The sequence below is a fragment of the Haliaeetus leucocephalus genome, unplaced genomic scaffold (assembly GCF_000737465.1).
Source record: "Haliaeetus leucocephalus isolate CR32 unplaced genomic scaffold, Haliaeetus_leucocephalus-4.0 Scaffold295, whole genome shotgun sequence".
Taxonomy (NCBI): domain Eukaryota; kingdom Metazoa; phylum Chordata; class Aves; order Accipitriformes; family Accipitridae; genus Haliaeetus; species Haliaeetus leucocephalus.
The window spans coordinates 7,231,783-7,248,516 of NW_010972731.1; the positions used below are offsets into that span (position 1 = coordinate 7,231,783).

Here is a 16,734-nt window from a genome sequence, read left to right on the forward strand (position 1 = left end):
GACAGGCACCAAGCCCTGGGGACAGTCACAGACCCCTTGGGACAGGCACTGACCCCTTAGAGACAGGCACCAACCTCTGGGGACAGGCACCGACCTCTGGGGACAGGCACCGAGCCCTGGGGACAGGCACCAAGTCCTTGGGACAGTCACAGACCCCTTGGGACAGGCACCAACCTCTGCAGACAGGCACCAAGCCCTTGCGACAGTCACCGAGTCCTTGGGACAGTCACAGACCCCTTGGAACAGTCACAGACCCCTTGGGACAGGCACCGACCTCAGGGGACAGGCACCAGATACCTGCGCTGGCCTCTAAATACCTGGGTTGGGCATTAAATATCACTTAGCCCCCGATCAGGGCACACGTGGGAGAAGGCAGGAGGGCCGGCATGGGGAGAAGGTGGTGGCCGTGGCTGCGGAAGCCCCCAGCGCCTCGTGGAAGCCACGTGCCGGGGTGAGGTTGGGCCACTGCATCACCTCTCGAGGCTCCTGAGGTTCCTGGTACGGAGGCAGGCTGTGGACATCTGCCTTCGCCCTCCCAGCTCTGGGGTCTGGAGCACATCCCAGCACCGCTGCCCAACCACAGCACAGCCCGGGGTGGGAGAAGCTCCCATGGCCCCGGTTAGGGGATGCCGAAGCGCCGATGCTGCCCTGTGAGCCCCAGCTGAGGCCACACACCTTCCCAGGTGCCGTGAGCTGTGAGAATCAGGAAAACCGCTGGTACCGTTGGGGTCAGCCCCGTGGTTGCCCGTGGGTCTCAGCGTGAGGGTCTCACGCCAGGGCAAGGCCGCGCCGCTAAGCCCTGCAGCGCTGCGTGGTTTGTCTTACTGCTGGGAATAATTTCGGAAAAGAAAATGCGCTGCAACATCAGCCCCCTGAAAGTTTGCCCTCCCCTCTTCTATGCCACCCAGCGCAATCTGAGGCTACCTGTGAATTAATTAAACCTGGCCGCACCGTAACAACCTCCCTCCCTACCCTCACTGCCTTCCATGTGGTGGCACGGCGGGCACCCCTGTGCAATATGGGGATCCCCTGCGTGGCACAGGGCACCCCGGTGTGACACACAGGGCTCGCCGGGGACCACGCAGAGCACCCCGTGCGTGGCACATGGTGGCGGCAGAGCCGTGGATGCACAGCCCTGCCGGTTCCTCTGCACCCTCACCCCAATTTGAGCCTCCTCGAGTTGGGGACATTAACCTGTGCCCCAGCTGGGGACATTAACCTGTGCCCGAGCTGGGGACGAGCCCAGGGAGTCCTGGCTCAGCTCCGTGCCGACAGCTGGGGCAGCGTCACCCGCACTCGGATATCTCTTGCCCACAGCAAACATTACTAAAGAAAAACCCTTGAGAGATCCACAACGTGCCATGGGGCGTGCAGGGGGGGCCGTGTGTTCCCCCTCACATTTTTGTTCAGGTCACGGGGGAGAAGCCGGGCTCCGTGGCCGTGGGAGGTTTCCCTTCGCTTTCAGGAAAGCGCTTGCAGCAGTCTGCGTGCTGCAGGAGGAGAGGGGCAGGTTTCCAGGGCTGGGGAGATGGATGTGCCGTGGCCCCGCCAGGCTTTAGGGCAGCCTCATGCAAACGTGAGGGTCACGCACCTTTAACAACCCACGCGAGACCCGGGGCACAGCCTTCCCCGTGAGCCACACCGAGGGGGGGAAAATCGCACGTGTAAACATGGCTTTATTTTCGCACAAGCTGCGGGCAAAGCCAGATTTTGCAGGGCTCCTTCCCTGACTCCGAGCCTCCCCCAAGCCGGAGGGTCCATATACCCCGGGGACCCTCACATGATGCTTTCCCCTGCTCCGGGGGACCAAACCCAAACCGAGCAGCATCCTCGGTGCATCAGGGAAGAATTAAGCACTCCGGCAGCTCCGTGGGACGGGGTGGGTTTGGAGGCCGATGGATGCCACGCGGGGTGGGGCTCCCCGGGGTAAGCTTGGTTGTGGGGTAGGGAAAACCCCGCCTGTAGGACCAGGGCCACGCAGCCAATAAGCGCGGCGGCCCGGAGTGGAGTGATTCTGCATCACGGCTCAGGGCCCGTGATTACATCATGTCGGTCCTGCGGGGATGGCAGCGGGGCCACGTGGTTGCTTCGGAGTCGCTGAGACGTTTTCCTGAGCGCAGGCTTGGAGGAAACCGCAGGGATGAGACAGAAAACAAACCGGCCCCAAGACGGTTGGGTTCTGGCCACCGAGCCGGCCAGGCAGGCTCGCACGGCTGCAGCTGGCTCCGGTGGCTATGTAGGGCTTGCCGGCGGCGTAGAGCATCGTCCCGAACCGCACTGGTGGCAGCAACAGGCTCCGGGACGTGCTGTGCTTCAGCTGCGGAGCCCAAATGCGGCAGCCCCAGGCACCCTGCGTGGAGCATCCCCCATTCTGCTGCCTCCTCGCTCAGCTGGGTGGGCTTCCCCAAAACGCTGTGCCTGGCCAGATGTGAGCCCCAGGATGTTTGCAGCCTGCCAGCATATCTTAACCCTCCACTAAAAGCAGCCCTGACCGCCCAGGGCTTTGCTGGCACGCCCCACTCCCAGCCTTCAGCACCCCTTGTGCTCCGGGGGTTGTTTTGCTATGGCAGAGCGCGGTGTTAATCATTAATTTGTGTGGCAAACAGATTCAAAGCCTCTTCTCTCCTTCACTACCTGTAACTCCTCTTTGTCAACTATCCCTTCCTGAGCCAAGGCTTGGGTAAACATGTAGCCGAGACCAGCAGCACTCCAGTGTGCTGTGCAGCCCCCGCTCAGGATTTATTTACCCCGAGGTGAAATGGGAAAAGGCAAACGCACGTGTGGTCACTTCCCATTCACACTGGGATCCAAACTCAGTGCCCAATGCTGAAAAGCAGCGACATGCACCCTGAGGCTCAGCCTCTACCGGGCTCTGCAGTGTGCTTTGCACTGGGGCTCAGCAGCCTGCGGTGGAGGGCGGTGATCTGCAGAAGCCCCCAGCCCATGCTGGGAGCTTGCACGGTCTCTGCAGGAGCCCAGGCAGGTTTGGAGACAAGAAGCCTGTCAGGGTTCACAAACCCAGGGAAGCCGTGCTCAGTTTGGGGAGTCAGGTGTCACCAGTGGTTGGAGGCTGGGGCTGCACACATGCAAAATGTCCCCACATGCTTGTCCTGCTCTTACACTCTTCCCTATGCACCCACTTTGGCCCCTGTTGGAGACAGAATTTGGGGTTAGAGGGATCTTTGCCTTATGCGTTTAACCGTGGGGCTGCAGAAGACAGTGTGGTGCAGCCGCCCCTGGAAGGCAGCAGCCGCCGGCTCTGACAGCCTTCGCCCTGCGTAGCACTGGAAATTTATGACCCAGTGCTTTTTGTGCGATTTCTGCTCTGTCAGGGCAGCGGTAGCTCTGCACCTTTCTCAACAGAGCTGGACCATGAACCTACGGGAATATATCCAACACAGAGTCAGGCACATGATCAGTGCGATGGTAAACAAGGCAGGGCAGAGCTGGATTTAATGCATGCTAATCTGCAGCTCCAAGGAGGGGAGACCCATCTTTCAAGCTGTTCCACACACAACCCTTCCCCAAAGCAGCTTTTAAACCACAGACCATTAGTTTTGATCTTTGTGTGCGAGACAGAGGGCACCATTCTGATAAATTGGTTCGTCTTTGGCCAAAGTAATGCCGTGTCACTTCTCCAGGGTTCTGAGATGGCTGCTCTTCCTTCTCCTCTGTCCATCACAACCACCATCATAAATAAGGATGTTGGAACAAATTCCTGGCTGATGAGTCAGGAAGTCGCCCATTGCATGGGCTGGGAACATCACCTGCATTGCAGTGCACAACAACTTACCTGTCACTTTCTAGGTCACCAAGGCAGGTGATCTGAAGTTACCCCCTGAGAACCATCCGGCAAGCCCTGCAAGGCAGGCAGGGGTCCCACCAGGCACCAAGGTTGTCACCTGTGTGCCTGTCTGATGTCTGCCACAAAAGATGTACCAAAGATTTAGTGAGGAACAAATTTACCAGCAGTGGCAACACACCACCGTGCACAGCAAGACCCATGTAAAGACACAAAGAGCATCTTCTGCTGGGGAAACCCCTTCTCCCAGTCAGAATACCCAGGCCTCTGTCATTTGGAGGAAACCGAGGATTCCCAAAAGCCTGCGTCGTGTTTTGACATCTGACGGGCACCCAATGGCAGCTGCAGACCCTGCGCGTCTCCCCCGCTCACTCATACCGTGTGTTCAGGCTGGGCAGCGAAGCAGAGCGAGACACCACGTGAGAGACAGACTGATACCATCCTCCAGGTCACACTAGTAGTGTATTTATTGGAATATCTCACATGCAGGAACCAAAGTAGAGATGATTTCTGGAGCAAGTTAAACAATGGCAGATTAATACAGTTGTATCATCCTTAATGTAAACACTTTCTATGTGAATACAGCAACATTTTAGTGTTGGGTTTCTTTGCTTTTTGTGTATTTTGTTTCTCTTTACACAGTCAATCTCTTTAAAACAGTTACGTCCCCCTTCTCCCCCTGCCCCATTCCCAAACAAAAAAATATCCAATATCTTCAGTAAATAAATATTATCCACTTTTATCTGGAAAGCCTACAGCTGTAATATACAGAGAAGCTATTACACAGGTTACATTTGTAGGGTTAACGATAGCTCATAATAACATGTACAGAATGAGGAGCTTGTACTCATAAAAACACAGAGCAGGGTGAGAATTCTGGCGTAGGTTTGCCATGGGCTAAAGAGAACCAGCACCGGAGCTCGGCACCGCTTGAAAGCCAGCCGGCTCTCGGTGAAACGCAACCTCGCCTCTCTCCTGGATGGAGGAGCAACCTGGGGCACGGTGTGGGGAGGCCAGGGCTGGCAGCCTGGGGATGGAGCAGGCGGGCACAGCCCGCTCCAGAGGTTGCAGTTTGGGAGGGACGAGTGGAAGGTGCTGTGCGGGCACCAGCGATGCCTCTGGGCACCTGGCAAGGGGATTGCTGCCTCCTCTCCTCTGGGGGTGGGCAAGGGTGGGTGGGTGCCCCCAGCAGCTGAAGGGTTACCTCCAAGGCAGCTAGAAATCCACTCACTGATTGCCTGCTTCATTATTTCCATAAAAATAACTGTCCTGAGCTGTTTTTTTCCAGGGTAGGCTCCGCAAGCCTTGTGGTTAGCATTTAGGAGGTAAACAATGACTGAGCTGGATGAGGCTGGCCTGGGGATGGAGATAGCACAAGCAGTTCCCACTCCACAGGACTCCCAGCAGCCGCAAGAGACTTGACAACTCATCGGATGAAAAAGACTGTTGAAAATGCTGCTGTGTTTGCTCTCCTGGTCTGCAAGTCCTGTCCTCATGGGTGAAAGCAGGAGAGCATTGAATAGAGAGGAACAGGAACAGGCTGCGTTGGCCAGGGTGCCAGGGAAGGGTGAGCCCAGCTCCTGCAGCAGCTTACAGAGGGGGACCATCACCCCTGCCCTGGGTCTGAAACCATCGCCTGGATCTGTTCTTCCACCACTGGAGGGAAACATCTCGCCACCTCAGCCAGCTCTGCTGCATCCTCCATTTAAAAGTGGAAACAGCCAATGTATCCCATAAAAAAAGCTGAACCAAGTCAAACGAACAGAAACCCCCACTAAAATCCTTTTTCAGCTTGGAGGTGTAAAAACAGCCCTGGAAATGGCAGAGCGGCTTTGATCAGCACATTTCAGAGATGGAGGCTGTGATAATTGGAAGGGGAAAGGTATGTGGGAGGCTACGTGAGGGTCCCAGTAAGGACCAGTCTCTGCATTTATGTTGTTCCCTTTAAGAGACACCATGCTACGTTTTTATGAGCAATTCTCCTATGAGCCTTACCTACATACTAAACACCCTAAATATCTGTACAGCACATTGTTATCTATTACACCTGCCAAAGATGCAGCTGAAATCTACACATAACAATTAAAAAACCCGAAAGGATATATTTAAATAGAAACCATTCATTTCTTACATCTCAGCACATGAAGGGTTAACAGAAGAGGTTAAAAAACACACTGGAAAGAAAATATATTGACAAAATAAATATTTTAACCTAGATTAGGGTATGATTAGAACTTACAAAGGACCCCAATAATAATTTAGTGTCATTGAGTGTCAAGCTGTGACTCCTAATATGCCTAGGAAGCGTTGGGATGTTATTTTTCATGGAAAGTGGATCAGGCTGCAGCTCCATCCCTCTTCTCGCAAGCGTCGGAGCCACGCAAGTCCTCTGCCCACTTGCACAGAGGAAGCACTTAGAGTGAAAGCGAAGGGAGAATAAATCGAGAGGTCGGTCTTCTGAAGCGAAAAACCCCTTCCCTTTCCCTCGAACAGTTTCCACCGCTCAGGTTTTCTGCGGACCACAGGAGGATGGGGAAGATGAGAGATCCTGATACAGGACATTAGGGAAGCTCTAGCATAGCTCTTACATTTGTTAAAGAAGGTTTGGGCTAAACCACCTGTTCTGCCGCATGCTCTGTCCCCTTCGGTGCTTCCAGCCCCTGCATGCTCAGCCCGCGAGAGCCAGGTCTGGTGGATTCAGGCTCCAAATTTAACTCACATCAGGGCTGTGCTTTTACCAGACCCGTCAAAGGTCCCACCAAAAGGACGTTTAGCCATTGCCCCAGGCTGAGAACACACCTCTCAAGGAAGGCATCTCCTGAGGGCTGCCCTACTTCCAGCAAAGCCGCTGCTTGTGCTGACGGCACCTGCCACCCCCTGCAATATCCAGCAGATAACGCGGGGCGTCAGCGGGGACCACAGAGTGCCTGAGGTTGCAAGCACAGAAGAGTCCCTTGAGCTGTGCCAACACATGCTCCTTATCTCCCCTCAGCCCCAGCCTTCCTGTTTCATCTTTTTTCCTCCCCGGTCAGAGGGAGCAGTCACTGACAGCTCTGCAAGATCTTCCAGAAAGGGGCCAGATTCTCTTTAAAGCAACAACTTGGAAGTCCCAGGACAGGTTTAGCATGACAGAAAGAAGTGTTAACAGCGCACACACCCCTCTGCCCCCCTTTTTTTTTGCTTAGGGGTGGGATAAGAAGGGCCAGCAAATCCACAGCAGTGGGACTCTGCAGGGGGGCTCGATGACAGCGCTGGTGATATCCTTGCCACTCAGCATCATTTGACAGTGTCCCCATGCTTGAGCAATGCGATTATCTCCTCCGGCTTGGCAGGGAAGCTGGATTAACATGCTTAGAATCACCTGATGTGGCCATTTACAGGGTCAATGTGTTTCAAGGATTTAGAAGAGCAAATACACACTTAAAACACCCACGGAGCTTTTTGCTTTGACAGGAATACCAACAATTCATTCTATGCTGGCAAGACTGCTCAGGCAGTCACCAGACACTGTCTGAAATCAAATCAGCATCACAACAGAAGTTTCCTCAGGTTTCTGGGAGCTGGTGGCCACATCCGATATGTTGCAGCAAGGCAGAGTCTGGCAGGAGCTAGCAGTGGGGTGTCTGGCAGCCAGTATCTGAGCATTAGGCTCACCTTGTGTTAAACACCGAGGGCAGTGGGCAAGAGCAGCAGTGCATACATGCAACCAAGGCAGACTGTCCTGGCACTTTCCATTAGCCACAGAGAAGATGAAATGGAGAGGAAGCCTCTGCAGACCCACATGGAAGGGCTTCAACTGGGGAAAGTGCCAGCAAGTGGGGAGAAGCAGCAGCTTGATCCCCAAGCTATCTCCATCCTTACAGTGATTTTCCCTGTCCACTTGCAAGCCATGCTACTTTCTGCACAGTGCAGAGCTGACAGGGAGCAGTGAGCTACAGAGCAGCAAGCCACAGAGCAGAGATGAGCACTGGGGGATGGCAGGGCAGCCTTGCCTGGGCCCAGCTACATACAGAGGGATCCTGGAAGAGGATGCAGGCAGGGCAGGACAGAGGAGAGGATGAGCAGGGACAGCACAGAGTGACATCGGACCTGGGACGGCCTGGAAATCCTACCCCAAACAATGCTTCCCTCCGAAGATTAATGTGACTGCTCTCAAAGACCATCAGTGCTGCAATCGGGCCATTTGGTAAAAGGTTTTATGTGTCACAACCTACCAAAGCGTGGCAAACCCTAGAGAGTACGTTATGAGCTGAAATAACTATGCTCAGAGAAAAGCTTCTATCGCTTTCACATCAGCTGTTTATAGCACAGCTTCTTGGTCTAGAACAACTTCTGAGGGAGCTTAACACACATCAGCATCCCGGGAAGCTCAGACATGCCAAGTCAGAACAAAGTGGCTGGTTGCCTAAGACAATGAGCGCCCTGAGGAAGAGGGGCTGGAGCGCTGCTGCCTGCATGGGTGTTCATCTGATAAAGTGCCTCTCTGTCAGGACAGGAGATTCTCCCTGCCATGCATTCAGCTCTCTCTTTGATCCTGCCATCTTGCGCCACTGGCTTCCTACCAAGGAACATGCTGGGGGATGCAGCGATGGCTGGAGCTGCCTGCTCCAGCTCTGCTTGTCAGCCCAGCAAGGCAGGCACACATGCTGGAATCCCTTCTGGCAGCTCCAGGAAGAGCAGCACTCTCGACCATGCCTCTGGCAAGCAAGGGAATATGCTTGTTTGCACAGACAGGAGGGACACTGCAGCCCCGTAGGAGCTGGGAGTTAATAAAGGGGCAGAGGTATCAAAGGACACTCCAGAAATTACAAATAGCACGGCCACAATCATCCAACACTTTGTCAGGCCCAAACCTAGAAGGAAATGAGGAGTTTCACCTCCAGCACAGGCAGGCATGGCTAATCCCTCCACAGTAACCACCTCCCTCAGCATTTTCATACAAGCCTCTGTGAAGTTTGCCTCTTTTTCTCATACCTACCACCAAGAACCAGTGTGTCTATCCTACCGGGCATGGCAGGGAATGCAGGAACCTCAGTTCACACCCAGTCCATGAGCAAGTCCCATCCATCTGTATGGATGTTATTAACAACAGCTGAGACAAATGCAGAGCTCTACAGTCACTGAAGAAGGAATCTAAGGTAAGGAAAAAATAACCTAGCTATTTTAAAAGGCAAACAGACTAGAAAAAATCCTCATGTGAGAATGCTCTCCCAAAGAGCAAAATGCTTCACGCGCTAACGTTACAGCATCCATTTAGCTCAGCGTTTTTCATTCTCATCAACTGCCAGAGCTACTGGACATGGCCAACAGACTGCTTTCAAATTAGAGCAAGCCCAGATAAAACACAAGGAAAAAAAATACCCTGTGAGATTTAGAATATGAAGCGCTGCACAAAGTGGGGAAAAGCGACCACCATATGGTACCAGGAGATGTGTGAGTGGGAGAGTAAAGGATTTTAACTTGTGAAGCACATGTTGAAAGGGGAACAGTTGTTCCTTGCTGTCGAATCCGACACGAAAGCCAATACATTAACATTTTATCTAAAAATAAAGACACGCTCCTCCTGAACATTCCAGCTCAGTCAATTACATGCTGATCGACAGAGCAGTCTACTTGGCAGGACCTGCCTACAGAAGAGGATGATCCCCACATAAATTGAAGGGCAAGGCTGCTCTCTCCCCTCTGGGCTTTTGTTTCAACACAGTGTGACGTACTCATGCATTCTAAAGGGGTTTTCAGCATCAAGAGCTGGTTTTGTGCAGCTGGGATAGGAAGGAGGGGATTAAGCGAGTGCTGGAGAATCGTGGTCTGGCAGGAATAGTGTTGGACTTAAATAGAAAGAGTCAGCTTGTGGGGGTGGATTGTTTGGGGAGGGGGGGAAGGAGAAGCAATCTATGAAATCAGGGGGAAAGGGGTTGTTGTTAGCCAAGTACGGTGGGAGGACAAAGTGGCCGTACAGCGACATTCGCCTGCAGAGCACGGGGGTGGGAGGGCGGCTAAGAGCAATCTTCACAGTGCAAAGAGGGCATCCTCCGAGCGCTCTTGCTTTTTCCTGCTGGAAGGATTTGTTGGAGGGGTGGGGGCTTCCAGGGGAGGGGATGGCAGATTGGGAACCATCTCCGCCGCTTTGGCTCGCTCTTCTAAAAATTTGTCAAACTCTGCAATGCAAAAAAAGAAGGAAGACAGGTAAGAACAAGGGCTCTACATTTAGCCCTGGGGACAGAGGTTAGCAAGGTCTGAAATTCCAGCACCTGGTGTCCCATCGGGCTGTGTTCGCAGGCACACATACTTGTACAGCCTGACATCCTCAGGAAAGGGTACAGACGTCCTTTGAGACACCCTAGCTCAGGCAGCAAAGGGAATCAAACCCACACTACACCATCGGCTGTGACAGAAGCGGGAAACATCATTCCAAAGGGCTGAGCAGCCTGGGGACGCATTCCTGCTGGCACAAACACAGTGCACAGCCAAGAAAGATGGCAGGAAAGCACTTACAGCCGAGAGGGCTCCTCACACCATAAATATGAACTTTTTGCTCTGAAATGCTCTCCTCACGCCTTTCCGAGTGCAGAAGCATTTGCTGGGGAACATCAGGCTGGGAGAAGTCAGCATTTCAGCAGGGATCAAAGCAGATAATTCAGTCTGCGCACTAACCTGAGAATGGCTCATAGCTACAGGCATCTCTGCTTACCTTCACTGGTCACTCCTTCTTCCAGTTCGTCTCCTTTCTGCAATTGGAACAAAAAGGTGTGTGAACACACAGGCAGTGCTTCACCTTCGCTATTATCCTCTATGCACATTTAATGCAACTGGACAGTTTCTACCACTTCTTTCCACATGCTAACTATTTGAGCAGGGCGACCTGGGGAAATCACGCAGCTCCCATGTCAGGAAGCCAATGGTGATTGACATTTCACTGTGCTGCGGAGCAAGAGGATGAGCACTAGAGATGCTTCTGAAGATTGCTCGTGGATAGCTAAACTTTCCCCGTTGGACCTGAATGGCAGTCCAGCGCTGTTTCCAGTTCAGACAGTAGGCTTGGTCAAAAACTGAGCTGCATGAGTCACACAAATACTATACAAGATGCCATCTTTTCTGTCACGTGGTCCTTTAAAAAGTCAGGACTGCTGTTTGCATTGTGTCTTCAAATAAAATGCACTTTTAGCTGACAAAGGACACATGCCACAAAATAGCTTGGGGCCAACGTTCCTCCTATGGGAGTTCACTTTAGATTTCATACAAAAATATAGCAGCTTTCCTGGCATCCATGCTGTACAAAGATGAGATTAGGGTGGGCTGGATGAAGGATACTGATGGCCAGTTAGCATCCATGAGATACAAGGGCTGGGATGCCAGGGGGTCAGTCCATTTCTACCAGCTGTGTGCATTTCAACATGTAAATTTCCAATAGTGCTTTTATAAGGAAATTAAAAGTCCAAGGATGTGGCATCCTTCTCAATCTGCCACTATGTTAAAGATGAATGAAAATACTACTTGGAAACCTCATGTTGACCCTGCTTTGAAAAAGAAAAGTATCTGTCCGTACTGTGGCTTCTTTACCAGGAGAGTGGAAACTTACTGATTGGCCTCACAAAGGTTTTTAATGCCTGAGCATTAAAGCCACCTAGCATCTACTAGCTTTCTACTGCACAGAGGTTTCCAAAGGTACACACAGCAGCCACTGCCTCCCATGCAGAGGTACTGTTCTGATGTACCCCAAAAAGGGTGAGGAAATAAATAATGATTAGCTAGCCTAATCTGTAGCTTCCTCAGCTGGGAAGCAGAGAACTGAAATGAACCCTTAACAAAAAAAAGGAGGAGGGGAACCCAGAGTGAAAACCAAAAATCCAGTCCAAAGTTTCTTAGAGGGCATGTCTATGCTGCACCCACATATGGTCAGGATGGGGACCCAGGTACCCAGGAGAAGGGAAGCCGGTACAGTCACAGCCGCAGTGTGTGCGATCCCCAGGCTTGCTCAGGCATTTACATGGCACTTCTCTGCTCTTTTTGAGCAAGACTGTCTAGGGGATGACAGATATACAGAGCTACCTTGATCTCCCTCCATAAGATCTTATCTCCTGCTAAATTAATTTAAATGGCAAAGACAAAAGTTTATTGTTTAAGCAGAGCGGACATGCTACATTTACTGTATCTCTTTAACAAAATGAGGCCAGTTTCTAATTAAATTAGAAAATGACTGCCTGTACTGAGGCCTGAGAAAACTACCTGCAGCTGAAAACCAGTGACATTTCAAAGACAGCCAGTCAGTCTGCCAAACTCTAACACTGAAACCCAGAATCTGTTTAAGCACTTCAGGCGGCTTTGGAGAGCAGGAGCATTTTCTTCCTTTCAGTACAGTCAGCTCCTCTGGTGCAGGAGCGGAGGGCTGACATGCTGGAGCGTGCCTGCAGCTCTGCTGCCAGAGCTGGGGAGCGGAGCCTGAACCCCACAACTCCCAGCCAGGAGCTGAGCAGGCAATAGCAAGGGGCTGGGGGAGACCTTAAGGTGTAGGGAATTATCTAGGGACAGTATCTGAAGTCATAAGAAGTAATAGAAGGAGATGATCCTTAGGGATACGGTGACCACAAGGAAACAGTTCAGTTCACTAAAGCCATGTTTAAAAGAACAGTCTGAAACGCAACCCACCACTGGTCCCCAAAAGGCACTTGGTCAATTTGAGTCAGATGCTTACATTAAAAAAAAAAAAAAGACCGGAGTAGATGCGTACTAGCTGTACCACTGCTTAAACCGAATGTGTATTGGTACAGGAAAACAAACTCCAGAATGAAGGCAAAGCTACTTTTAGTTCTGTCTTTTGTTTGCTTGTTTGTTTAATAATTACCAGACAATAATCATTTAGGAGAAACTGAAAGTTATAAATATTGAAGAGAGACTGTTATAAATTTTTATTATGACTATTATGAAACATGTCAAGATTGCTTGCCAATTTAAAAAACATCTCCATTTGAAAGGAATCTAAGCCCTGATCCAGCATCTCTTAAATGCATGCCTCAACGTAAGCACGTACTTAGATCCTGTCAAAGCTAATGCAGCCTTAAACATATGCTTTAAGTCCAGTGCAGAACACAGGTAAACCTCAGCACATGTTTAAATGCTTTCCTAAACGGGAACCAGAAACATGATTTCTGGAATGCATGCTATTCTGTGGTGTTAACATGGAGAAGTGAAAATAAAACAACTCAGAAAAAAACTGTTTTGATTGAATTGCTGAACATGATGCTATCTCCTCCTGCTTAGATATTCCCTTCAAAGGGAAATAAGCTACATGATTTGGAAGTTTCACTGCCTCCCATTACGAGAAGTACCAGTAACTCAGCAATGCATTGAAAGTTATCCGTACAAGTGCTATTGCCCATGTGAAAAATGAAAATATAAAGGGTCTCACCAAGTCGGTACTGAGCCACTCCTCAATGTCATCCATGACAGAGGACTGTGCAACAGGGATCTAGGGAGTGCAGCGAGAGAACAGCAAGGCAGGCAAAAACCAAAACACATCCACAATCATGGCCACAGAGCGATGGAAAACGCCAGAAATAAGATTAAAAACAAAACAAAAACAAAGATGTAAGATGTGCTGGAAAAAAAAGGCAACAAAATATAAATGGCATTTCAAATAAAGAAACACTTGGAAAGGAAATTATGAACAACAAGGCTAAAAAAAAAACAGGAGAAAGATTATGGGGAATGACGTGACTTGATGCCAGCGTAAGACGGGTAACTTCTCGACCACATATTAAAACCATCAAGATGGACTGATGATTCTAATCTTGATCGTGAAAAGCTTTTAAGGGTAGAATACTGGATATCAGTTAGGTTTTGAAATGTTAAATTTACCTTTTACTTTTTAAAATGGGTATTAGCCACAGTGAAGGGTTAGCAAAGAGGGGCTCAAAGTCTTCAGGCAATGCTCCTATGAAAACAATTTGATTTTCTCCACAGGTGGAGGCAGGCAGAGCCCAGGGTACACAGTCATGTTTCCTTCCAGATCCTCCTCCCACCACACCACTGAGCCTTGGCAAGCCTCGGCACACCAGTTTAAAGCAAAAGCATCCCGGCTCCCTGGTCCCACTCCTCTGCCAAAGGTGACCCTCTCGCAGCGGAGGCGGCAGAACCCAACGTGTGCCAGTGCTTAGTGCGGAGTCTCAAAGGTGAAGGTGAGGAGGAGGACGGGGCAGCAACTCCTGGTGAGGGCAGAGGAGGAGAGCACAGCACGCACTCCTCTCGGCTCCAGCACCAGCAATGCCTTGTAGTGCTCCAGCAAGGCTCACCGGAGCCTGCCTGTCAGGCCTCCACGGACAGTTTAACAAGAAGGCATGGAAGGTTTGCCTCTCCTCCCGTGATAAAACCGCTCACGTTACGTTGTGCAATTGCAACAGGCAGCACAGATGCAGCGTGCTGAGTGCTGAGGTGCAGCTATTTCACAAAGCGCTACAAGCAACTGGGTCAGCGAAGGGAAATTACTGCGTATTAGGTGTAGAATTTCCTGACTTAACTACGCTGCTTAAATACACCAGAGGGCTGCAGAAGTAAACAGGAAAACACCACAATAGAACTCGTAAGGACAACCTGAAAAACATTCGGAAAGCAATGTCAGACACGCAGGTTCCAGGCCAGAGCACAGTGGCTGAGCAGCAGGGCTGGCAGACAAGATCTCGCGGTGCTGGCGAGGCTCTCCTAGGAAGAAAAAGTGTCAGGGGTTGTCCACAGCTTTGCCTGAAACCTCTCATGGGAAGAAGAGATGAAAGAGGCTCTGCAGATGAATTCGCTGGGAGACGTAGTTTTGTCAGGGACTTCTAGTGGAGGAAGATAGACAGACGCTGAATTACAGAGGCAGCAGCACAGGCTGATGCTGTTTTGCAGAGCTCCTCAAGAATTTTTTTTTCTAATCAAGTGGCCCTTTGCACTGAAGAGGTCAGTTAAGCCCTTGCTTGAGGTGAGGTCTGCTAAGGTGGGTTAGTTGTGTCAAAGGACTGGAAATCCGGGGCTCAATCCAAAGCATCTCCCACAAAAGAGGCACCAGGCAGATGGCTTGGCTCTGACTCTGCAGGTTGCTGGAGAAAGAGCACATGACAGATCCAAGAAGGGTCAGAGGTACAAGTTGTCATTTTGCTTTCAGCTAATACAAGAAGATCCCAAACAGAAAATAAGTTCCTGCAGTTTCCTTTGGAATGGGCCAGATTTAGGATAATCGCCCCTTTTTAACTTGCAAGGGAGAGCTGAATCATGCATGTACAACGCTAACGCAGTGTGCTGAAGCTGCTGCAAGCTGGCCCAGATGGCCATTAATGAGAGGAGGGCTCTGTAGACATCTTCCAACGTGTTCCTTCCCAAAGGCAAGTTGCATCTTGTAGAACTGGCTTGTTAGTTTAACAGCTTTGGAAAATACTGTCTTCAGAGATACAAAGCAATGGATTTATTCAGCTTACAGCAACCTAAAACCTACTGCAGAAGTTTCACTGCTGTCTCTCTCCTGTATTGCTTAACGCTGCAAACAATAAGTAATGCTTGGAAGGTGTAGCCTTCAGAGCCGTTGGCTAGTTTGCAGCTCAGAAAGGTACTTGCATTTCTTTAAGGATAAGAAAATCTGTATGGAGAGGAGGAGGAAAACAGCAGGGTTTTTTTGCTTTTTTGTGACTAAAATAAGAGCAGCTGTTCTAAAAATTGTGGTGGTACTGTGGTCCCTGTATTAGGAGGAACAGCAATTCAAATCTTGGGTATCCTGAAAACACAACAGATGACTGAGCAAGTATTGGATTCCTGAGAATTGCAGGACTCCTGAGTTTGCAGGAGTCCTCAAAGAACAGCTCAGCAGTATAGAAGTCTGTGCTGCTGTGTTTTGTAAGATTTAAAAAAAAAAAGGCGGGGGGGGGGTAGAAAAAAAAGGAATTCTACTTTCAGACAGACCTACTTTATGTAACAAACAAACAAAAACTTCAGAAGTGCAAGAACACTTCTCACAGGTCATATATAAGAAGCAGAGAGAGCTGCAAGATAAACATTTGAGCATGTCAGCCATTTGCTATTCAGCACTGACCTTTTAAAAAACTTCCCCCATCTTTGAGCACACTTGCAGAAGAGCCAAAAGCTTGTATTTATTGCTCCTTCCATGCTCAAACTTCCAATTTACCTTCCTCAGACTGAGCCCCATTTTCCCCATAAAACATGGGTTAAATGTATCAGGTTTAATTTGTTCAAGCATAAAGAGGGGGGAAACTCTCAAGAGTAACTGGAGGTTTTAAAATATTTTAACTATAACATTGTAACATTTATATTTCATTTGAAACTGACCACACACAGAAGTTCGTTTTTTGCCAGTCAGTTGTGTATTTGGCAAGTCTCACCCTTCCAGAAGCCCTAAACTGAAAAACGTGGAGGAGAGTTTTGTTAAAACTAATCCCCTAAAACACAACAGAAGCAATGTAAAAATAAATTAGCTAGTTTACACATTAAAAAAGACAACAGTTTCTGGGAACAAACAGCAGTGGCAGCCACAGACTACATGGAAATGGCTCCAGAATGGGATACCGTCTTGTTAATACTTTGATTATGCAAACATACACGGTCTAGTGAAGCGCTCAATCTTGGCAAGACAGCTCCCTAGATAGTCAGTGTTGGCTGCAAGAGCTGTTTTTGTAACGATATTGTGATTTCTTTTTTAAAAGTCTATACTCTAAGTAAATGAAAATTAAGTCTCAAAATATTTTTGGGTACTTTAAGTAACTGGCTTTAATTAAAAGTTGGGTTTATAGTTCAAATTCCTTTTTTATTTAGTCTTTGGAAAATCCTACAAATGGGATCATCTCAACAGTCCTGAAAGGGAAATGGAAAAGGAGGGCTGGGAGAACAAAAATGAGCGTTCGATCCCACAAAACCCACAGGAACCCGGAATTCATGTTCATACTTATCTAAGT

At 49.8% G+C, this 16,734-nt stretch overlaps 1 protein-coding gene across 2 annotated transcripts in view; it reads right to left on the reverse strand.

The window, feature by feature from the left end:
- Nucleotides 1-4,369: 4,369 nt before the first annotated feature.
- Nucleotides 4,370-16,734, reverse strand: part of TOM1L2 (target of myb1-like 2 (chicken)) — a 58,830-nt gene continuing 46,465 nt past the window's right edge. The window contains exons 13-15 of one of the 2 annotated variants that reach the window (XM_010570379.1): nucleotides 13,209-13,268; nucleotides 10,494-10,530; nucleotides 4,370-9,960 (exon numbers count right to left, since the gene is read on the reverse strand). In XM_010570379.1, the coding sequence (XP_010568681.1) occupies nucleotides 9,812-9,960; nucleotides 10,494-10,530; nucleotides 13,209-13,268 (246 nt within the window). In that variant the 3' untranslated portion in view covers nucleotides 4,370-9,811. The remainder of the gene's footprint in view (nucleotides 9,961-10,493; nucleotides 10,531-13,208; nucleotides 13,269-16,734) is intronic. The other variant, XM_010570380.1, reaches the window with a different exon arrangement.